The 17,867-nt window shown below is 43.5% G+C and overlaps 1 protein-coding gene across 3 annotated transcripts in view; it reads right to left on the bottom strand.

Annotated features, from left to right (window-relative positions):
• Positions 1–17,867, bottom strand: part of MERTK (MER proto-oncogene, tyrosine kinase) — a 215,669-nt gene that overhangs the window by 48,206 nt on the left and 149,596 nt on the right. For all 3 annotated transcript variants that reach the window (XM_077283143.1, XM_077283142.1, XM_077283145.1), the window contains exons 9-10: positions 5,963–6,113; positions 4,319–4,472 (exon numbers count right to left, since the gene is read on the bottom strand). In XM_077283143.1, the coding sequence (XP_077139258.1) occupies positions 4,319–4,472; positions 5,963–6,113 (305 nt within the window). The remainder of the gene's footprint in view (positions 1–4,318; positions 4,473–5,962; positions 6,114–17,867) is intronic.

Raw genomic sequence — 17,867 nt, 5'->3', positions numbered from 1 at the left:
TATGCATCCGCATGACTTGTTATTATTCCTCATTTTCACGGGTTATGGTTCATCTATGATTTCCCAAAGATTAAATTGTATATATTGAAAATGTAATTCTGCACCAGAGCTGTTGGTGATGGAGGAGAGGAGGAGAGGTCATGCACATAATGTATCTTTTGCATCCAGTATCACTTTTTATCAATTTTTATATTGGGGCATTACAGGCACTGAATAAGCTGTGGAGAATGTCTTTCACCAAAATTCCAGAAAAAAAGTATAGGGTTCTGCATCAAAAGGTGCTCACCAGGATGTGCAATGGAGATTGTTTAATCGTTAAATGACTTGACCCTCAAATAAAAGGCGTGCAAATTCAAGCCTTAAATATAGTTGAGACTCCAAATTGACGAAAAAGGAAAGATTTTTAATGATGATCAGCAATCCAAACTAACATACACAAATGTTTCGGTCTGTATCAGACCTTCATCAGGGATGAGACCTTAATCAGGGAGGCAACTTAACCATGTGAACTAGCGCAGGGTAAAGCAGCGGTGTCAACCGCTGGGTGCAGGAGAATGGCGTCCTAAATAAATAGAGTTCACTGGGTTCCAAGGCAATAAATAGTTCAGTAGTAGTTGGCACATTGGAACACGCACATATTTGCAGATGTAGCAAGTACATATTCATGATTATCGGAAAAATTTTGCTTCGCTAATTTGATTATTTTTTTTGTTCTTCATCAAATGGAAATGTTTGTGCAATATTGGATGAATTTATACAGCTCTGGCAAAAATTAAGAGACCACTGCAAAATGTTCAGTTTGTCTGATTTTTCTCCTTATAGGTATATTTTTGAGTAAAATGTAAATTGTTCTTTTATTCTATAAACTTCTGACATGTCTCCAAATTTCCAAGCAATACATTTTTTATTTTTTTCTGAAAAAGAGAAATGGTCAAAATTAAAAAAAAAAACAGTGCTTTCAGACCTCAACTAATGCAAAGAAAACAAGTTCATAATCACTTAGAAACAACAATACTAATGTTATAACTCAAGAAGAGTTCAGAAATCAATATTTTGTGGAATAACCATGATTTGTAATCACAGCTTTTATGTGTCTTGGCATGCTTTCCACCAGTCTTTCACATTGCTTCTGGCGCAAAAAATGTAAGCGGTTCTTCTTTGTTTGATGGCTTCTGACTATCCATCATCCTCTTCATTGCATTCCAGAGGTTTTCAATGGGGTTCAGGTCTGGAGATTGGGCTGCCCAGGACAGGGTTTTGATGTGGTGGTTTCTTAATTTTTGCCAGGAGCTGTATATTCAAAATACTTAGTATGACTTATGAGATCTGATTGTTGGACACACCTATACGTCAGATTATCTGTCTGTGTGAGCACAGTGCACAATGTCAGATGTAACGATCACTATTCAACCATTTAATTCACGATTCTCTTCCTGTGTAAACACTTGTCTGACAAAATGTACTCATCGTGAGATACGATCACACCGTTCATTGCATAAAGGATTATCTGCTCATGTAAGCAAAAGCTTACTCCCTTTTTTCTTTTTACTGAGAACACATGCATGCTTGGCCTGGGCGAAACAACATAAGTAGGAGGCAATTGGAAGTGATGGTTGTTGGCCGAACATCTGTTACCTTGGTTTTTGTAATGTATCCAGTGACTCTCTGTTCTAAACAGTCATGATCTGGATTAAGTTTTAGTTCCTCCCCGACCAACAATCTCTCTACAATCAGCTGAATATAAGGATTCAGAATCAACTCTAAATTGTGCGAATGAGTATTTTAGCGTCCTTGCAACTAACAAGTAGACAGCAATAAAGTTGATGTCCATTTTCTTCAATAATAAGGAAAACTGAGTCATAACTAAAGGGCATCTGAATTACCTTAACATTGAGCCGATGGGAAAGAAATACATTTATACATAAAAGTAACGACTTATTTACAAAATCACTCGTCAGGACTTCCACCAGGCAGGGAGACACCCAGAAAGCAGGATGTGACATTTAACTCCATCATACGTAGCTCTACAATCAGCTGATATCATGAAGTCCCAGGAGAGGAGGGAATCAGAATGACATTCTTTGTACATGCTTCATTTCCATGCTGTGTTATGAATGTTATGTCACAAGAACAACAAGAATCTATTGTCTACAACATCAGACCGGTAACATTCCTCAACTGATAGGAATCTGCATACTAATCATGTATTCTATTCAGCACTCACTTTCATTGTAGGAAAACATCTACTTATTAGAAATTACTTAAGCAACTTATCTGCAAGTATGCTGGAAGTCTGAATCCTAGAATATGGAATGGGGGAAGTTCTGGTTTGTTGTTAGTGAAGTTTATCAATGTACAATGAAGTTTATCACATTATTAAAGCCAATTTGTGTTTCAATGTGTCAGAATTTTTAAGAACCCTCATTGCTTTCACAGAATAAGGACATTTTACATAGCTTCCAAAGACTCATTTTGCTCACATAGGTTGCGCAGCTTGTTTTTTTTTTTTTAAAACGGCTTACGGCTTGATATCAAGCCATGGCGACTTGATGGATAAATGATCTGTTGGAAGATTTATCTTGTTCACCAGGGACTTCGCAGCCGTTATCTTGATAGTATCAAGACATCGGGTTCCTGGTCTTCCTCTTCGCCTTGTACCTTCTATTCATCAATGCACCATGATGTCCTTCTCCAGTGATTGCTCTCTTCATATGATGTGTCCAAAATAGGCAAGGCGTAGCTTGGTGATCATTTCTTCAAGTGACATGTCTGGCTTGATTTGTTCCAAAATTGATTTATTTGTTCTTCTTGCCATCCATGGTATTGATAACATCCTTCTCCAGCACCAAATTTCGAAGTCGTAGATTCTTCTTCTGTTTTGTTTCTTTATCGTCCAAGTTTTGCATCAGTAGGTTACCATAGAAAAGACCAAACTGTACGAGCCCTGTCAAAGCTTGGTTAGTGCATCTGAATTCACTCTGTATCTCCAGTATGATATGATCAAGACAGATTGTCAACCTCTGGATGAAGAAAGCATTGTTGGAGAGATTTAAAATACAAAGACCCCAATTCATTAAGACTGGCAATGCTCACACCGATCGTGAAGAGGGTGTGTGCAAAAGTCAGAGGCACATGGTACATTAAGAAGTGCACACCTCAACACAAGCTCAGTGGGTATCTGACTCTGGGAGACAGTGACAGGTGTTATATGCGAGGGTCACTATGTGTCCCCCAGGATGCGCATATAAACGTATTAAGACCGCTGAAGTGCATTGCAGTCACAGATATAGCTGTCATTGCAGTGCAAAATAAAAGTAAGTTTGGTCTTGGGCAAGCCCCGGCATGAGATTTTATTTTTGGAGCGAACTAGAGGATGGTAGTGGGGCAATTCGCTCCCTCCAGGCCAGGTCTTACAAGTGGCCCATGGCCACAGATTCCATGTAAAAACCCTGCAACAAAGGGTTGGGTGTGTCAGTGTTGGTTTGCAAGAGGCAGAGCAGGTGGCTCTGCAACAGCCAGCTTGTGTGAGGTAACACATTGCCAAGAGAAGTGAACACCTGTCACCCCTCAGAGTGACATGGTAGTGCAGTCACCCACAGCAACCGGTGTCAGATACGGACTGTTTTGATGCCCAGCTGCGATCCGGAGGACACCGTGTGCTTTTTCGTTTTGTGTGAGTTTTTTTGGACATTAAACAAGTTTGATTTGAACATTCCTGGATCACTACCTCATTACTGCATGGTATGGACACCTCTGCACTACAGGCCCCCACAGATCTTATATTGCTGACCTATCCAAAGAAAATTCATCAGTAAGTTATGGCTGTACAACTCATTTAAGCATTTTCAGACTAATGACAAACTTACTCTGTGCAATGAAATGAAAGATTGCCTAACAGAACCTATAATAAAGACCCGCCATTGTGCTGTAGATACCAACTATTTGCTAACTAACAGTATGAGGCTGGAGTCTGATGTAGTTTTTTCTTCTAGTACTAATAGACCACAACTCTCTCCAAACTATGCTTTCGCTAACTTATTAAACTCATCAGCAGAAAACAAAATGTTGCTGTCTCCTGACAGCTAAGGGAATATTTTTGGTCGACCTATCATACTGCATTCTCTGATAAGTGCAATCAAGTGAATACTAAAGAAAATGAAATTATTGTTTACATTTTTTTGTAAAAATTTTGTAAAAGTGGAGACGAGTTTGGCAATGGAATTGTGGAGTTCTGTTAGCGATTAAACACCATACAGAACTTGACTTCATCGATCTTATATGTAAAAATCATCCCACATTAATCAGGTTCAAGACTCACCCAAACTCGGTCTCCTTTCTCTGACTGATGTATTTAACTACACCGTAAATGAGGAGGAGAACAATCATTAAGCCACATATAAAGCCAAGTAATATCATGTAAGGGCTGACTTGTCCTGGCGCTGGAGTTGAGGATGTTGCAGATGCTAAGGAGCCTGAAAAAGAAATAAATGACAAATAAATGCATATAAATACATCTGAAACAAATCAGAATACACTGTATGTGCATATAAATGGAGGACTGCATTGTGTTCATCAAATTCTTCAAAATAGAAGTATATATTTATTGGTAATTTATTATTCCTTCCCATTCAAGAGTTGGCGCAGACACAGTAGTTGTGCCCATGCCTTCTGCAGTGGGTGCCAGATGTAGTACACAGCTAAGCTCCCACTGTGTCTGCTTGGACCAAATCTAACTCAGATCCCAGAAGTTCAACTGTTTAGATGCTGCGTTCAGTAGTGACTGCAGCATTTGAGCAGTTTTACAGGGGCAGAATACTCTCTCTGTCAGCCCATTGGCCCTTGATGCAATAGTGGGGGACTGATGGATTGTTATAGCAACTGGGGGTCAGACAGTCTAGCGGATCTAATAGGCAGTTTGTCAGTATGACCTAAATGGTGTTTTATCTCTGTGATCAAAGGATCATATGTTCAAGATTTAAAGATTTGTTGTGGGACTAAGAAATGTTGCAGAAAACCAAAAGAAATGAAAATAAGAAAATCTTCCAAGTAACCTTTTTTAACTCTAAATTAAAAATGTTAATGATACTGTGTTCTAAGTGTGGAAAAAAAATGTAATACATCCAACTCCAGATAAAAATCCTATTTCCCCCTCCCCAATAAAAGGTTTGAATTTTGAAAAAAAAAAACGTTCCCCCCCAAAAAAAACATGTTGGATATTTGCGTATCTATGCTATAAAACCATATTATTTAATAGTCTGTACTCTAAAACAGTGTTCCCCAACTCCAGTCCTCAAGGCCCACCAACAGATCATGTTTTCAGGATTTCCTTTGTATTGCACAGGTGATGCAATTATCACCTGGGCAAGACTAAGGAAATCCTGAAAACATGACCTGTTGGTGGGCCTTGAGGACTGGAGTTGGGGACCCCTGCTCTAAAAGATATATGAAAAACAATGCCAGAATTGCTGTTTTTTTTTTCATTCTTCCTACAAAAAATGGAATAAAAAGAGAAGTCATATGTTCCAGTGAACAGGAAAATAGTACAATGTCCAGCAGGTCATTAAGTTCAGGACATCTTTATTCAACCAGACACAGGATGCAACGGTTCAACCTGTCACTGGACTTTTTCAGTGCTTGCTGTATCCAAGTGGGTCTCTTGGATTTTGGACCTTGCGTCTTTATATGGAGACATGCCCTGATCCGCTCTTTTGTCCTTTGAATGTTGCTAGTTAACCCTATATGTTTGATGTGTTCCAGTGAAGACTTGGCATAGTCACTGAGATTAGTGATTGGCTACAGCGATCACATGCACGGTTGTTACATTATCAGCCCATCAACAAATAAAGAGTGGAGAGAGAGCGGTGAGTAACGCCATTCAATTGGTAATTTAGAGGTCTGCAGCCCCATGGAAATGTAAGATTTTAAAATGGTCATGTCATGTTTAGAAAAGACAAACGCTTACCATCACTTGGAACAACAACTTGGACGGCTTCGCTGTATGGTCCGATCCCTCCCACGGTGACACAGGCGACAGACACTGTGCAAGTAGCATTGGTGGCACGGATGGGAACCACCAGGGCAGATGTACTGGAGTTTTCAATATTGGAAACGTTCTGTAATACACAACACAAGAAACTAAAACTTGCAGAATTGATAGAGTACAAATGCAGGAGACTATTTTAGCAGGAGTCACCGATGTTTGATGAAACGCATTGCAATTGATAGCTTTGGGCGATTTGTTTGGAGGAAAGTTCACAAGAAGGAGGTTATAGTTTATGGTGTCCTCTTCATAGCGGTACACACCAGTTTTAGAACAAGAGTTTTAAAAGGGAATCATATTTTGCATAGCCCTCGCTATGTAGTACAATACCCTTCTATGAGACACTAAGGAATAGGGTCAGTGGAGATAAAAGCTATAAAAACTTGTGGTACCAAAATATATATTTTTATATTATCTGTACTGTAGTCATAAAAGTAAAATAAAGCCATACATAAATGAACCTGTGTGTTTTCCTCTGATTTGTATTCTGTATTAAAGCCCTGAGCAAAACCAGAATAGCACATTATTGCAAGACTAAATATTAGGTATAAGTCGGAAAAAAAAATGAGTCTCATGTCTAATATCAGAGTCTGTGGACTGTGTTGCAGTATCATCCGTTACTGCTATCACATGTCAATGCCCTTTTACTCTAAAGAAGAAGTAGCAGTGGTGATCTGTGCAGTTTCCAGACATATCAGCAAATTGTACGCCATGATTTACAAGAGGGATTTCATCAGATTTGGAAACTGCAAACCAAATGTTCTAGCTTTCTTTTAGAGCTAAAGGGCTTGTCTCATCACTAGGATTCCTATTCTTTCATGGGAATTTGCTGTTGGCAGCTCATTTCACCTGCAGCCGAATCTACAATGAAGGCTTATATGTAGCCACTGAAAGAAGTGGAGTCCATTTACATGGCCAAACCAGGTCTGCAACAGAAGATCCCTGCTTTTTCGTTTCCACGATGAGTGTTTAGATTATTTTTGATGCCGCAGTAATTCTGCACCAATTATGTAAATTTGGTTACTTATGTTTTTTTATGCGCAGTTTTATCACTTTTTTCCACTGCGATTTCTTTTGGTATGTCATGGTTTAAATAAAACTACTAGATTTTGTATTCTTCCTGTTTGATAAAATCATGAAGACATCTGTTTTAAGTGTGTTTGCGCTGCAGAAACGCAATAGAATTGCATGTGTGTTTTTTTTACTTGCAGATTGCCTTCAAGCCTATGGGGAAAATCCAGAAATAAAATGCATATTTACACCAATGGGTAGTACGATGAATCAGTGGTTAGCACTTTCGCTTTGCAGCGCTGGGGTCCTAGGTTCTAATCCCACCAAGGTCAACATCTGCAAGGACTCTGTATATTCCCCCACGATTGTCTGGGTTTACTTCAAGTTCTCCGATTTTTTTCAACACTCCAAAGACATACTGATAGGGAATTTAGATTGCGATCCCCAATGGAGACAGTGATTATAATATCTGTAAAGTGCTGCGGAATATGATGCCACTATATAAGTCAAGGATAAAAAATAACATGTTGCAGATCAGTTTTTGCGTCGTAAAAGAAATGCAGTGGACATGAGATTTCTATAAATCCCATTCATTTTACTGGAACTGTAAGATGCTGCGGTTTTGAACAGCAAAAATATGCACCATGAAAAGCTCATTAAATGTTAATTTGGGGTAACGAAGCCTTAGTGCCTCTACAGTCTTGCTCATAGACTGGGAAAATGTAGTAAGGAACTACCCTCTAAGGCTACGTTCACATTTGCGGTCGGCGCCGCAGCGTCGGGCGCCGCAGCGTCGCCGCATGCGTCATGCACCCCTATATTTAACATGGGGGCGCATGGACATGCGTCGCACTTGCGTTTTGCGCCGCATGCGTCCCTGCGGCGCCCGCGTCCGGGCGCAGAGGACGCAGCAAGTTGCATTTTTGCTGCGTCCAAAATCAATCAAAAAAAGGACGCATGCGGCGCAAAATGCAGCGTTCTGCATGCGTTTTGCTGCGGTTTTGTTTGCGTTGTGGCGCCGACGCTGCGGCGCACAACGCAAGTGTGAACGTAAATTAAGACAGACCTGGGCAAGATGCGGCCCGCGGGCCGCATTCGGCCCACCTTATGATTTTTAACGGCCCGCCAGCTAGCTGTCACTTCTGACAGCCGCCGCCGGCACCGTTCGGCCAGCCACCAGACGCTTATGAGGGCTGGCGGCTGGAGTGAAGGCCCCGAGCTTATCCACACGCTGCGCATTGCAGCGCATACAGTTCCTCCAGACGGGAGTCCTCCAGGGTCAGGATGTGATTGACACAGCATCAGGAGCCATTGGCTCCCGGCTGTGTCAATCATTCTTGTGACCGGAGGCAGCATTATGCCACCGGTCACAAGAGGCTGCGCTCCGCATCGGCCCTGTACGTCACGTGCGTACGTCACGTGCGTACGTCACGTGCGTACGTCACGTGCGTACGTCACGTGCGTACGTCACGTGCGTACGTCACTCCAGCGCCGCGCGGGATGTGCTGCGGTGAAGAAAGTTGCTGGCTGATGGTCTCCGTCCTTCGGGTGAGTATCAGCGGTGGTCTCAGCAGTGGCGCATCCAGGGGGCCCCGGGCGCAGCCGACAGTGCAGCACTACATGGGGGCCATAAACATTTGTGCAGCACTATATGGGGGCCATACTGTTTGTGCTGCTGTATATGGGGCCATACTGTTTGTGCTGCAGTATATGGGGCCATAATGTGTGTGCAGTAGTATATGGGGCCATACTGTTTGTGCTGCAGTATATGGGGCCATAATGTGTGTGCAGTAGTATATGGGGCCATACTGTTTGTGCTGCAGTATATGGGGCCATAATGTGTGTGCTGCAGTATATGGGGCCATAATGTGTGTGCTGCAGTATATGGGGCCATACTGTTTGTGCTGCAGTATATGGGGTCATAAAGTTTGTGCAGCAGTATATGGGGCCATAGTGTTTGTGCTGCGGTATATGGGGCCATACTATTTGTGCTGCGGTATATGGGGCCATAACGTTTGTGCTGCAGTATATGGGGCCATAACGTTTGTGCTGCAGTATATGGGGCCATAACGTTTGTGCTGCAGTATATGGGGCCATAACGTTTGTGCTGCAGTATATGGGGCCATAACGTTTGTGCTGCAGTATATGGGGCCATAACGTTTGTGCAGCACTATATAGCGCAAGTGTCTGTATGGGGCATATATTAGTCCGGCCCTCTAAAACCATCCCAATTTCTCATGCGGCCCCATGGCAAAATTAATTGCCCACCCCTGCTCTAAGATATCTATATACAGTGCCTTGCGAAAGTATTCGGCCCCCTGGAACTTTTCAACCTTTTCCCACATATCATGCTTCAAACATAAAGATACCAAATGTAAATATTTGGTGAAGAATTAACAACAAGTGGAACACAATTGTAAAGTTGAACGAAATTTATTGGTTATTTTAAATTTTTGTGGAAATTCAAAAACTGAAAACTGGTCTGGACTTTGACTTGGCCATTCTAACACATCATTGTCTTGTTGGAGGACAAATCACAGTCCCAGTCTCAGGTCTTTTGCAGACTCCAACAGGTTTTCTTCAAGAATGGTCCTGTATTTGGCTCCATCCATCTTCCCATCAATTTTAACCATTTCCCCAGTCCGTGCTGAAGAAAAGCAGGCCCAAACCATGATGCTGCCACCACCATGTTTGACAGTGAGGATGGTGTGTTCAGGGTGATGAGCTGTGTTGCCTTTACGCCAAACATGTCGTTTGGCATTGTTGCCAAAAAGTTCGATTTTGGTTTCATCTGACCAGAGCACCTTCTTCCACATGTTTGGTGTGTCTCCCAGGTGGCTTGTTGCAAACTTTAAACAACACTTTTTATGGATATCTTTGAGAAATGGCTTTCTTCTTGCCACTCTTCCATAAAGGCTAGATTTGTGCAGTGTACGACTGATTGTTGTCCTATGGACAGACTGTCCCACCTCAGCTGTAGATCTCTGCAGTTCATCCAGGGTGATCATGGGCCTCTTGGCTGCTTCTCTGATCAGTCTTCTCCTCCTTGTTTGAGATGAAAGTTTAGAGGGACGGCCGGGTCTTGGTAGATTTGCAGTGGTATGATACTCCTTCCATTTCAATATGATCGTTTGCACAGTGCTCCTTGGGATGTTTAAGGTTTTGGAAATCATTTTGTATCCAAATTCGGCTATAAACTTCTCCACAACAGTATCACGGACCTGCCTGTTGTGTTCCTTGGTCTTCATGATGCTCTCTGTGCTTCAAACAGAACCCTGAGACTATTACAGAGCAGGTGCATTTATAGGGAGACTTGATTACACATAGGTGGATTATATTTATCATCATTAGGTATTTAGGACAACATTGGATCATTCAGAGATCCACAATGAACTTCTGGAGTGAGTTTGCTGCACTGAAAGTAAAGAGGCCGAATAATATTGCATGCCCCACTTTTCAGTTTTTGAGTTTCCACAAAACTTTAAAATAACCAATAAATTTCGTTCAACTTCACAATTGTGTTCCACTTGTTGATTCTTCACCAAAAATTTACATTTGGTATCTTTATGTTTGAAGCATGATGTTTGGGAAAAGGTTGAAAAGTTCCAAGGGGCCGAATACTTTCGCAAGGCACTGTAGCTGTTCATCACGGCCACGCAATATGTCATTTCCATAGAATAATCTGGACTTGAAAAAGAAAGGCAGAGTCGCACTTTTTATGCAAGGTTTAAACCGTTCTGTAATAAAGTAGTATATGCAACAAGTTGTGAGAAGTGGTATGTAAAAAGTAACTTTTAACGTTATCATAACATTATTTCAATATTTCAACACTGAGTCAACTTTTCCCCTTTTAATTTGGTTTCAAGTGTGATTTTCATATTGCCCACATCTGTTACTTGCCACAGGAGAGTTGAACAAGCATCACATGAACTTGAAACAGAAGTCGTTTACCCACAATTTTGGAAAGGTACCAACAATTTTGTCAGGCCCATCTGTGGGGTTTTGTGTGAAATTATGAAATTATGTCCAATTTGACTTTTGTTCCAATACCCAAAAAGGACATAAACATGAGTATAACAAAACGTGTGCAATTGCAATAATATTCTGGGAGAAGTACTTCATTTTCTGTAAAAATGTCAAAGGTGCTAATACTTTCGCGCATGAGTGTAACACCCTATATGAAGTCTAAAGGTGTTTCCTACATTAATAAATTGTTAACTTCATGTAACATATACAGTATATATTGTAAGGATTCACTCGCTCAGGTGCGTTGGAGGAAACCGGAGGCACATTAACTTTAAAAGTTCACAGGTTTATTTGCACCATAAACCATACAGAAAACAAATAGCCTTTAGCTCAGGAAAGGAAAACAACGTGTCCAGTCCTTCAGGCTCAGTCCTATAGCCTTAACACACTCAGGAGGGTTTCACCTCCACACACCACAGGTCCTGCAACAAACATAGACAGGCATGGTTATGCCCCTTACCCAGGGGTGAGGTATATGGGTAGCCAGACCCTCCCATCTCTCATAGCTACCCGTAACCCAGACCCAAATATACTAAGCAACTCCTTATTGCTTTATGTGCAAGCAGAAAACACTCCGGGTTACATCACAGCGACAAGCCTTCTCTGTGATACATACCTCCCGTCGATTAAACACCCTTTAGCCATGCTACATACCTCCCCCCTCTGCCTAAAGCCGTGGGGCTTGGCACTTATCCTAAACCGACTAGAGACCCCTCTCAGTCGTCCCTGACAGCCACACCGTCTGTCTAAGTCAGGGCCTGTTATTGAACCCTTTCGTCAGCCTTTGTCATCCCTTTCCGTCACATCCTTTGATAACGGTGACCCCTTGTCATCTCGTCCGCTACAGGATCTCCCACTTAAGTCACTGAGCCCTGAGCTAACTGAGGAGTCACTATTTCTAGCTCTTCCAACTGACCACCTTCGGTTCTCTCTCGGTTGTTGATCTCTCCTATTGTCTTCCTTCGGAGAGCAGCTCTTCTCTTTACGTCTATATCCTCTGTTAACTTCAGCTTGAGGACTTCCAGGCTTTAGAGCACCTCTTCGCCTCTCTGGCAGTTGTTTATTAACTTGCAGTCTCTCAAGTCTCAGCTGTTCTACCTCCCTTAGGTATGCCATGCGATATTCCAGGAGCATGCGGATATTCCTAAGACTCTCTCTGGATCCGACAACCAGGAACGGAACCATCCCATCTTCACCCATGACCTGGACCTCGTCATCAGCCGGTATCCTCAGTCTCTTCAGACCGGATTTATCCACCATCTCCTGCATCACTCTCCCAAGTTTCCCAATGACTTTCGCCACCAGACCTTTGGGTACTTGGACTGTGTCTTCCACTAAGCCCAGCTGACTAAGAGCTTTCCTTACACGCTCCAAACGTCGAACGGCTTCATCATTCTTCAAAATGATCTTCAGCTTTGTACGGAGGCAGTGTAGGTGCATATCCCTCAGGACAGCCACCCGCTTCACTGTGACTTCCCTATTCAACAGTATCACCAACTGTTTAGTCTCTGGTGCCCAGTGCACACTACATGCTTCCACTGCTTTTCTGAAGGCCTCATGCACACCTTCACCGATACAGGCTTCTTGCACCTCTTTGGGTACATCAATCACGGTCTTGAAGAGCAGGGTCTCACTCTCTTCAAAGACAGATGGCTCCCTTTTTGCCTCTGACCTTTCCACCAAGACGTCTGTCACGACCGGTTGACTGTCTTGTTCCGCTTTTAGCAAGAACTCTTCCTCAGTCTTTTCTTCCGCTTGAGCCTTCGCCAAAATGGGCATTGGCAACTCCTCTGCCAGGCAGCGACGTTCCTCCTCTCTCTGGAGAAGCTCCTGCTGATGTTTTTCTTGAGCCATTCTGAGCACATCCATATCTTTCAATATGGCCCTATTCATGGCCTGACACGCTGATAGGTGACCTCTGAGTTCAACGACCTCCTTCTCTAGGTCACCCACTTTGTGCTCAATTGCTTGCCTCAGGACCCTTTCTCGTTCGACTGTTTCTCTAAGCAGCTCTATGTTATGGTCCTGCTCTCTTTTGGCCAGCACATGTAGATTTTCAGAAGGGCTCTCTTGTCCACCCAGACTCTGCCTCTTTAGAGTTCCAGCTGTTTCTGCATCCAGCTCTATGGTCTCTCCTGGGCTCTCTGTCTGTTTACTCTTTGGTACCTCTGGACTCTTGGTAACCTCAGAGTTCTCCATTTCTTCCGCATCAGGTACTTCATCATACTGAGCCACTTCACTTTTACCAGGCATTGCAGATGTGGGTCTACTACAGGTCTGTTCTAATTCCAGCCCTACCTCTGTGTTGGGATTTGTCAGAGGTAAAGTGACCTCCTTATCAAAGACAGTAACCTGATCTGTAACTGACCCTGTCTCTTCCTCATCATCTCTCTTCTCAGAGGGCGTAACCTGTCCCATCTTTCTGCGTCCCCCGCGACGTGATGAAGATTTGCAATTTTTACTCGGCTCCTCCTTACTGTACTCCTTTCCCTTTGCGCTCGAGTCACAGTCTGGATAGGAGTCACCCCCTCTCACCCTGTCATCCTGGAACAGCAATTCCCCATTTAAACAGGTGTCAGACCCACACTTTCTTCCGGTCACCCGTAACTCTGGACCATTGACACTAGGTGGCGCCACCTCCTCTCCACACATCCCATTACCAGGAATCCCCACAGCCTGCTGCTGTAGTGGGGCTTCAATATGACCATTGCGTCTCTCCTCTGAACAACCCCACACTGCGTCAACTTCCCATATGTCTTCAAAGATCACAAAGTCCCGGCCCCTCTCAAACGGGTAGAACAAGTCTGGTGTTATACCGCCATCTTGGCACTTTACATTTTTGGACATATCAATGAACACTCTGTCCACAGTATAGTTAACAGTGACCCCATGAATGCAGCGAACATTGACCTTTTCCTCGGTTAGACAGAGAACGAGAGGAGTTCCTGTCAGAGTCACCTGACTCTTTGAGTCCAGCAGTCCAGATACTCCTTCACAGTGTAACATAACAGTACACACCTGTGGGCTGTCATCAAATGGGAAGTCTATGCCGCACTCAGAATATGCAAAACACAAACATTGCTGTTCCCCAGACATGTCTACTGAGGTAACCAATGCCGCCCCTTTTGAAAGCTCCACCCCTTTTTGGGTCACTTTCCCCTTTTCGGACTCTGCCCCTTTTAGGGCCACCACCCCCTTGTGGGCTATTTTCTCCTTTAGGACCACCACCCCTTTTAGGGACTCCACCCCCTTTTGAGACGCAGCCCCTTTTTTGCCGACCATAATTATTTGGTGTTACCGCTCCGTTTTGGGACTCCACCCCACTTTTAGGGACACCACCCCACTCTGGGGTACACCCTGTGGACTTCCCACAGTACTCTCAGGCCCCAGTTCGCCCAGCAGACCAATGTGACTCTGGCCCTTTAAGAGTCTGCACACATTAAACCAGCAATGTCTTTTTTTTTTTTTTTTAATATGTCACTTCACCAGCTCCTGCTGGTACCGCCACAGCTCCCGCTGCAGTCACACACAACTGGCACCTCCGGCTGCCGACCACAAGCCGCCGCTGCTGCCACTGCAGCTCCAGCCGCTGCGGAACCTCCCACTGCAACCGCGGCCACACTCCACAAGGCTCTACCGCAGACTTCGTGGACCCGCCGATCCACAGCAAGCCGCTCGTCAGCTTCGTAACCCCGCCGAGTCACAGCCAGACGCTATCTTCGTGGCCCCGCCGAGCCACAGCAACTAACTCCACAGAAGGAAAAAAAAGAGAAATACCTGGACTCGCCGGTCCACAGCAAGCACCTGCACACGTGCTTTATAGAAAAAAAACAGTCTTTCACTGACCCCAGTCAGTACAGCACACAGACTTCGGTCTGTTTCACACCCGGCTTTACAGCCCAAGCACAGTTTTTCACTGACGCTGGTCAGTATCACATGGCCTCCAGACCGTTACCTGTTGGTGGCGGCCACACAGGTTCCCGGATCCCTCTTCTCCTCAGAGGCATCCACAAACTGCAGTTCTCACTGACCCCGATCAGTACTGTATTACTCACGGTTGTCAAGACCGTTCACTCTTCTTGGCTCAGCCCAGCCAGCGCTGCAACATGTGCTCCTGGATCTTTGCCCGCATCCGAAACACCAATTGTAAGGATTCACTCGCTCAGGTGCGTTGGAGGAAACCGGAGGCACATTCTCTTTAAAAGTTCACAGGTTTATTTGCACCACAAACCATACAGAAAACAAATAGCCTTTAGCTCAGGAAAGGAAAACAACGTGTCCAGTCCTTCAGGCTCAGTCCTATAGCCTTAACACACTCAGGAGGGTTTCACCTCCACACATACAGACTCCTGTCTGTAGTGTCCCGCCTGGACACAGGGATCTCTGTCCACCATGACAGATTCCCACACTCCCCCCTGGAGGCTAGCATTAGGCTTTCTTTAATAGGTCTAACCACACCCAGAACCCATCACATGATCAGACATGTGGTTGTGACCTCACCACAGGTCCTGCAACAAACATAGACAGGCATGGTTATGCCCCTTACCCAGGGGTGAGGTATATGGGTAGCCAGACCCTCCCATCTCTCATAGCTACCCGTAACCCGGACCCAAATATACTAAGCAACTCCTTATTGCTTTATGTGCAAGCAGAAAACACTCCGGGTTACATCACAGCGACAAGCCTTCTCTGTGATACATACCTCCCGTCGATTAAACACCCTTTAGCCATGCTACAATATATATATATATATATATATATATATATATATATATATATATATATATATATATATATATATATATACACACAGTGGGGGAATTAAGTATTTGATCCCTTGCTGATTTTGTACGTTTGCCCACAGTCTATAATTGTAAGGGAAGGTTAATTTTAACATTGAGAGATAGAATATCAAAAATAAAATCCCGAAAATCACATTGTATAAATAAATTGATTTGCATTTTGCAGTGAGAAATAAGTATTTGATCCCTCTGGCAAACAAGACTTAATACTTAGCAAAACTCTTGTTGGCAAGCACAAGAGTCAGATTTTTTTTGTAGTTGATGATGAGGTTTGCGCACGACAGGAGGAATTTTGGTCCACTCCTCTTTGCAGATCATCTCTAAATCATTAAAATTTTGAGGCTGTCGCTTGGTAACTCGGAGCTTCAACTCCCTCCATAAGTTTTCTATGGGATTAAGGTCTGGAGACTGGCTAGGCCACTCCATGATCTTAATGTGCTTCTTTTTGAGCCACTCCTTTGTTGCCTTGGCTGTATGTTTAGGGTCATTGTCTTGCTGGAAGACCCAGCCATGACCCTTTTTTAATGTCCTGGCGGAGGGAAGGAGGTCGTCACTTAGTATTGTACGGTACATGCCGTGATGTAGTCCTGTGCCCTTAGAGAAACACCCCCAAAATATAATGTTCCCACCTCCAGTGGGGATGGTGTACATTGGGTCATAGGCAGCATTTCTCTTTCTCCAAACACGGCGAGTTGAGGTAATGCCAAAGACCTCAAATTTTGTCTCATATGACCGCAGCACCTTCTCCCAATCATTCAAAGAATCATCCAGTTGTTCATTGGCAAACTTCAGATGGGCCCGCACATGTGCCTTCTTGAGCAGGGGGACCTTGTGGGCACTGCAGGATTTTAAACCTTTACGGCGTGATGTGTTACCAATAGTTTTCTTGGTGACTGTGGTCCCACCTGCCTTGAGATCATTAACAAGTTTCCCCCGTGTAGTTTTAGGCTGATCTCTCACCTTCCTCATGATCAAGGATACCCCATGAAGTGAGATTTTGCATGGCGCCCCAGATCGATGTCAATTGACAATCATTTTGTATTTCTTCCATCATCTTACTATTGCACCAACAGTTGTCTCCTTCTCACCCAGTGTCTTACTTATGGTTTTGTAGCCCATTCCAGCTTTGTGCAGGTCTATGATCTTGTCCCTGACATCCTTATAAAGCTCTTTGGTCTTCCCCATGTTGTAGAGGTTAGAGTCTGACTGATTAATTGAGTCTGTGGACAGGAGTCTTTTATAATGGTGACTGCGTAAGACAGCTGTCTTTAATACAAGTAACGAGTTGATTACGAGGGTCTAATTGGTCTGTAGGAGCCAGAACTCTTAATGGTTGGTAGGGGATCAAATACTTATTTCTCACTGCAAAATGCAAATACATTTCTATAATTTGTACAATGTGATTATCTGGATTTTATTTTTGATATTCTATCTCTCAATTTTAAAATTTACCTAACCTTAAAATTATAGACTGTTCATGTCTTTGTCAGTGGGCAAACTTACAAAATTAACAAGTGATCACATACTTATTTCACCCACTGTATATATAGTGACAGGGTCACTGGCACTGTATGTGAGGGGAGATTTGAGTCACGGAGGTTGCTTTCCTCTGTGATCTAGAAACCCATAAGATTCTTTTCAGCATGCTATGTGCTGAAGGAGTTAAGCGGCCATGTTACGGGCAGGTTTTTAGGTGAGTAGGTAAGAGATGGGCGGTTCACCTACTCACCATATCTCCACCTCAAGGGTGAGACTGGAGAAATAAATGTCCAGCCAGTTTTTTTTTCCGCGGTCTGTGTTGTGTGGCGGCAAGGAAGTCTCTATAGTGAAGCTCCTGTGAGAGCTGCCATATGTGTTGTCCCAGAAGTACTGGGCAAGACTGTGTATGAACTGTATATTTTCATTTGAGCCAGACAGGCTGTTTTACTGTTACAATTTAGGGTTTTTGGTTTATGATACAATAAACCACCCAGAAACTTTAACCCCAC

The sequence above is a fragment of the Ranitomeya variabilis genome, chromosome 2 (genome assembly GCF_051348905.1).
Source record: "Ranitomeya variabilis isolate aRanVar5 chromosome 2, aRanVar5.hap1, whole genome shotgun sequence".
In the NCBI taxonomy this organism is placed as follows: Eukaryota; Metazoa; Chordata; class Amphibia; order Anura; family Dendrobatidae; genus Ranitomeya; species Ranitomeya variabilis.
Note: the sequence above shows the minus strand (reverse complement) of the source record. Positions and strands in the feature narration are given on the sequence as shown.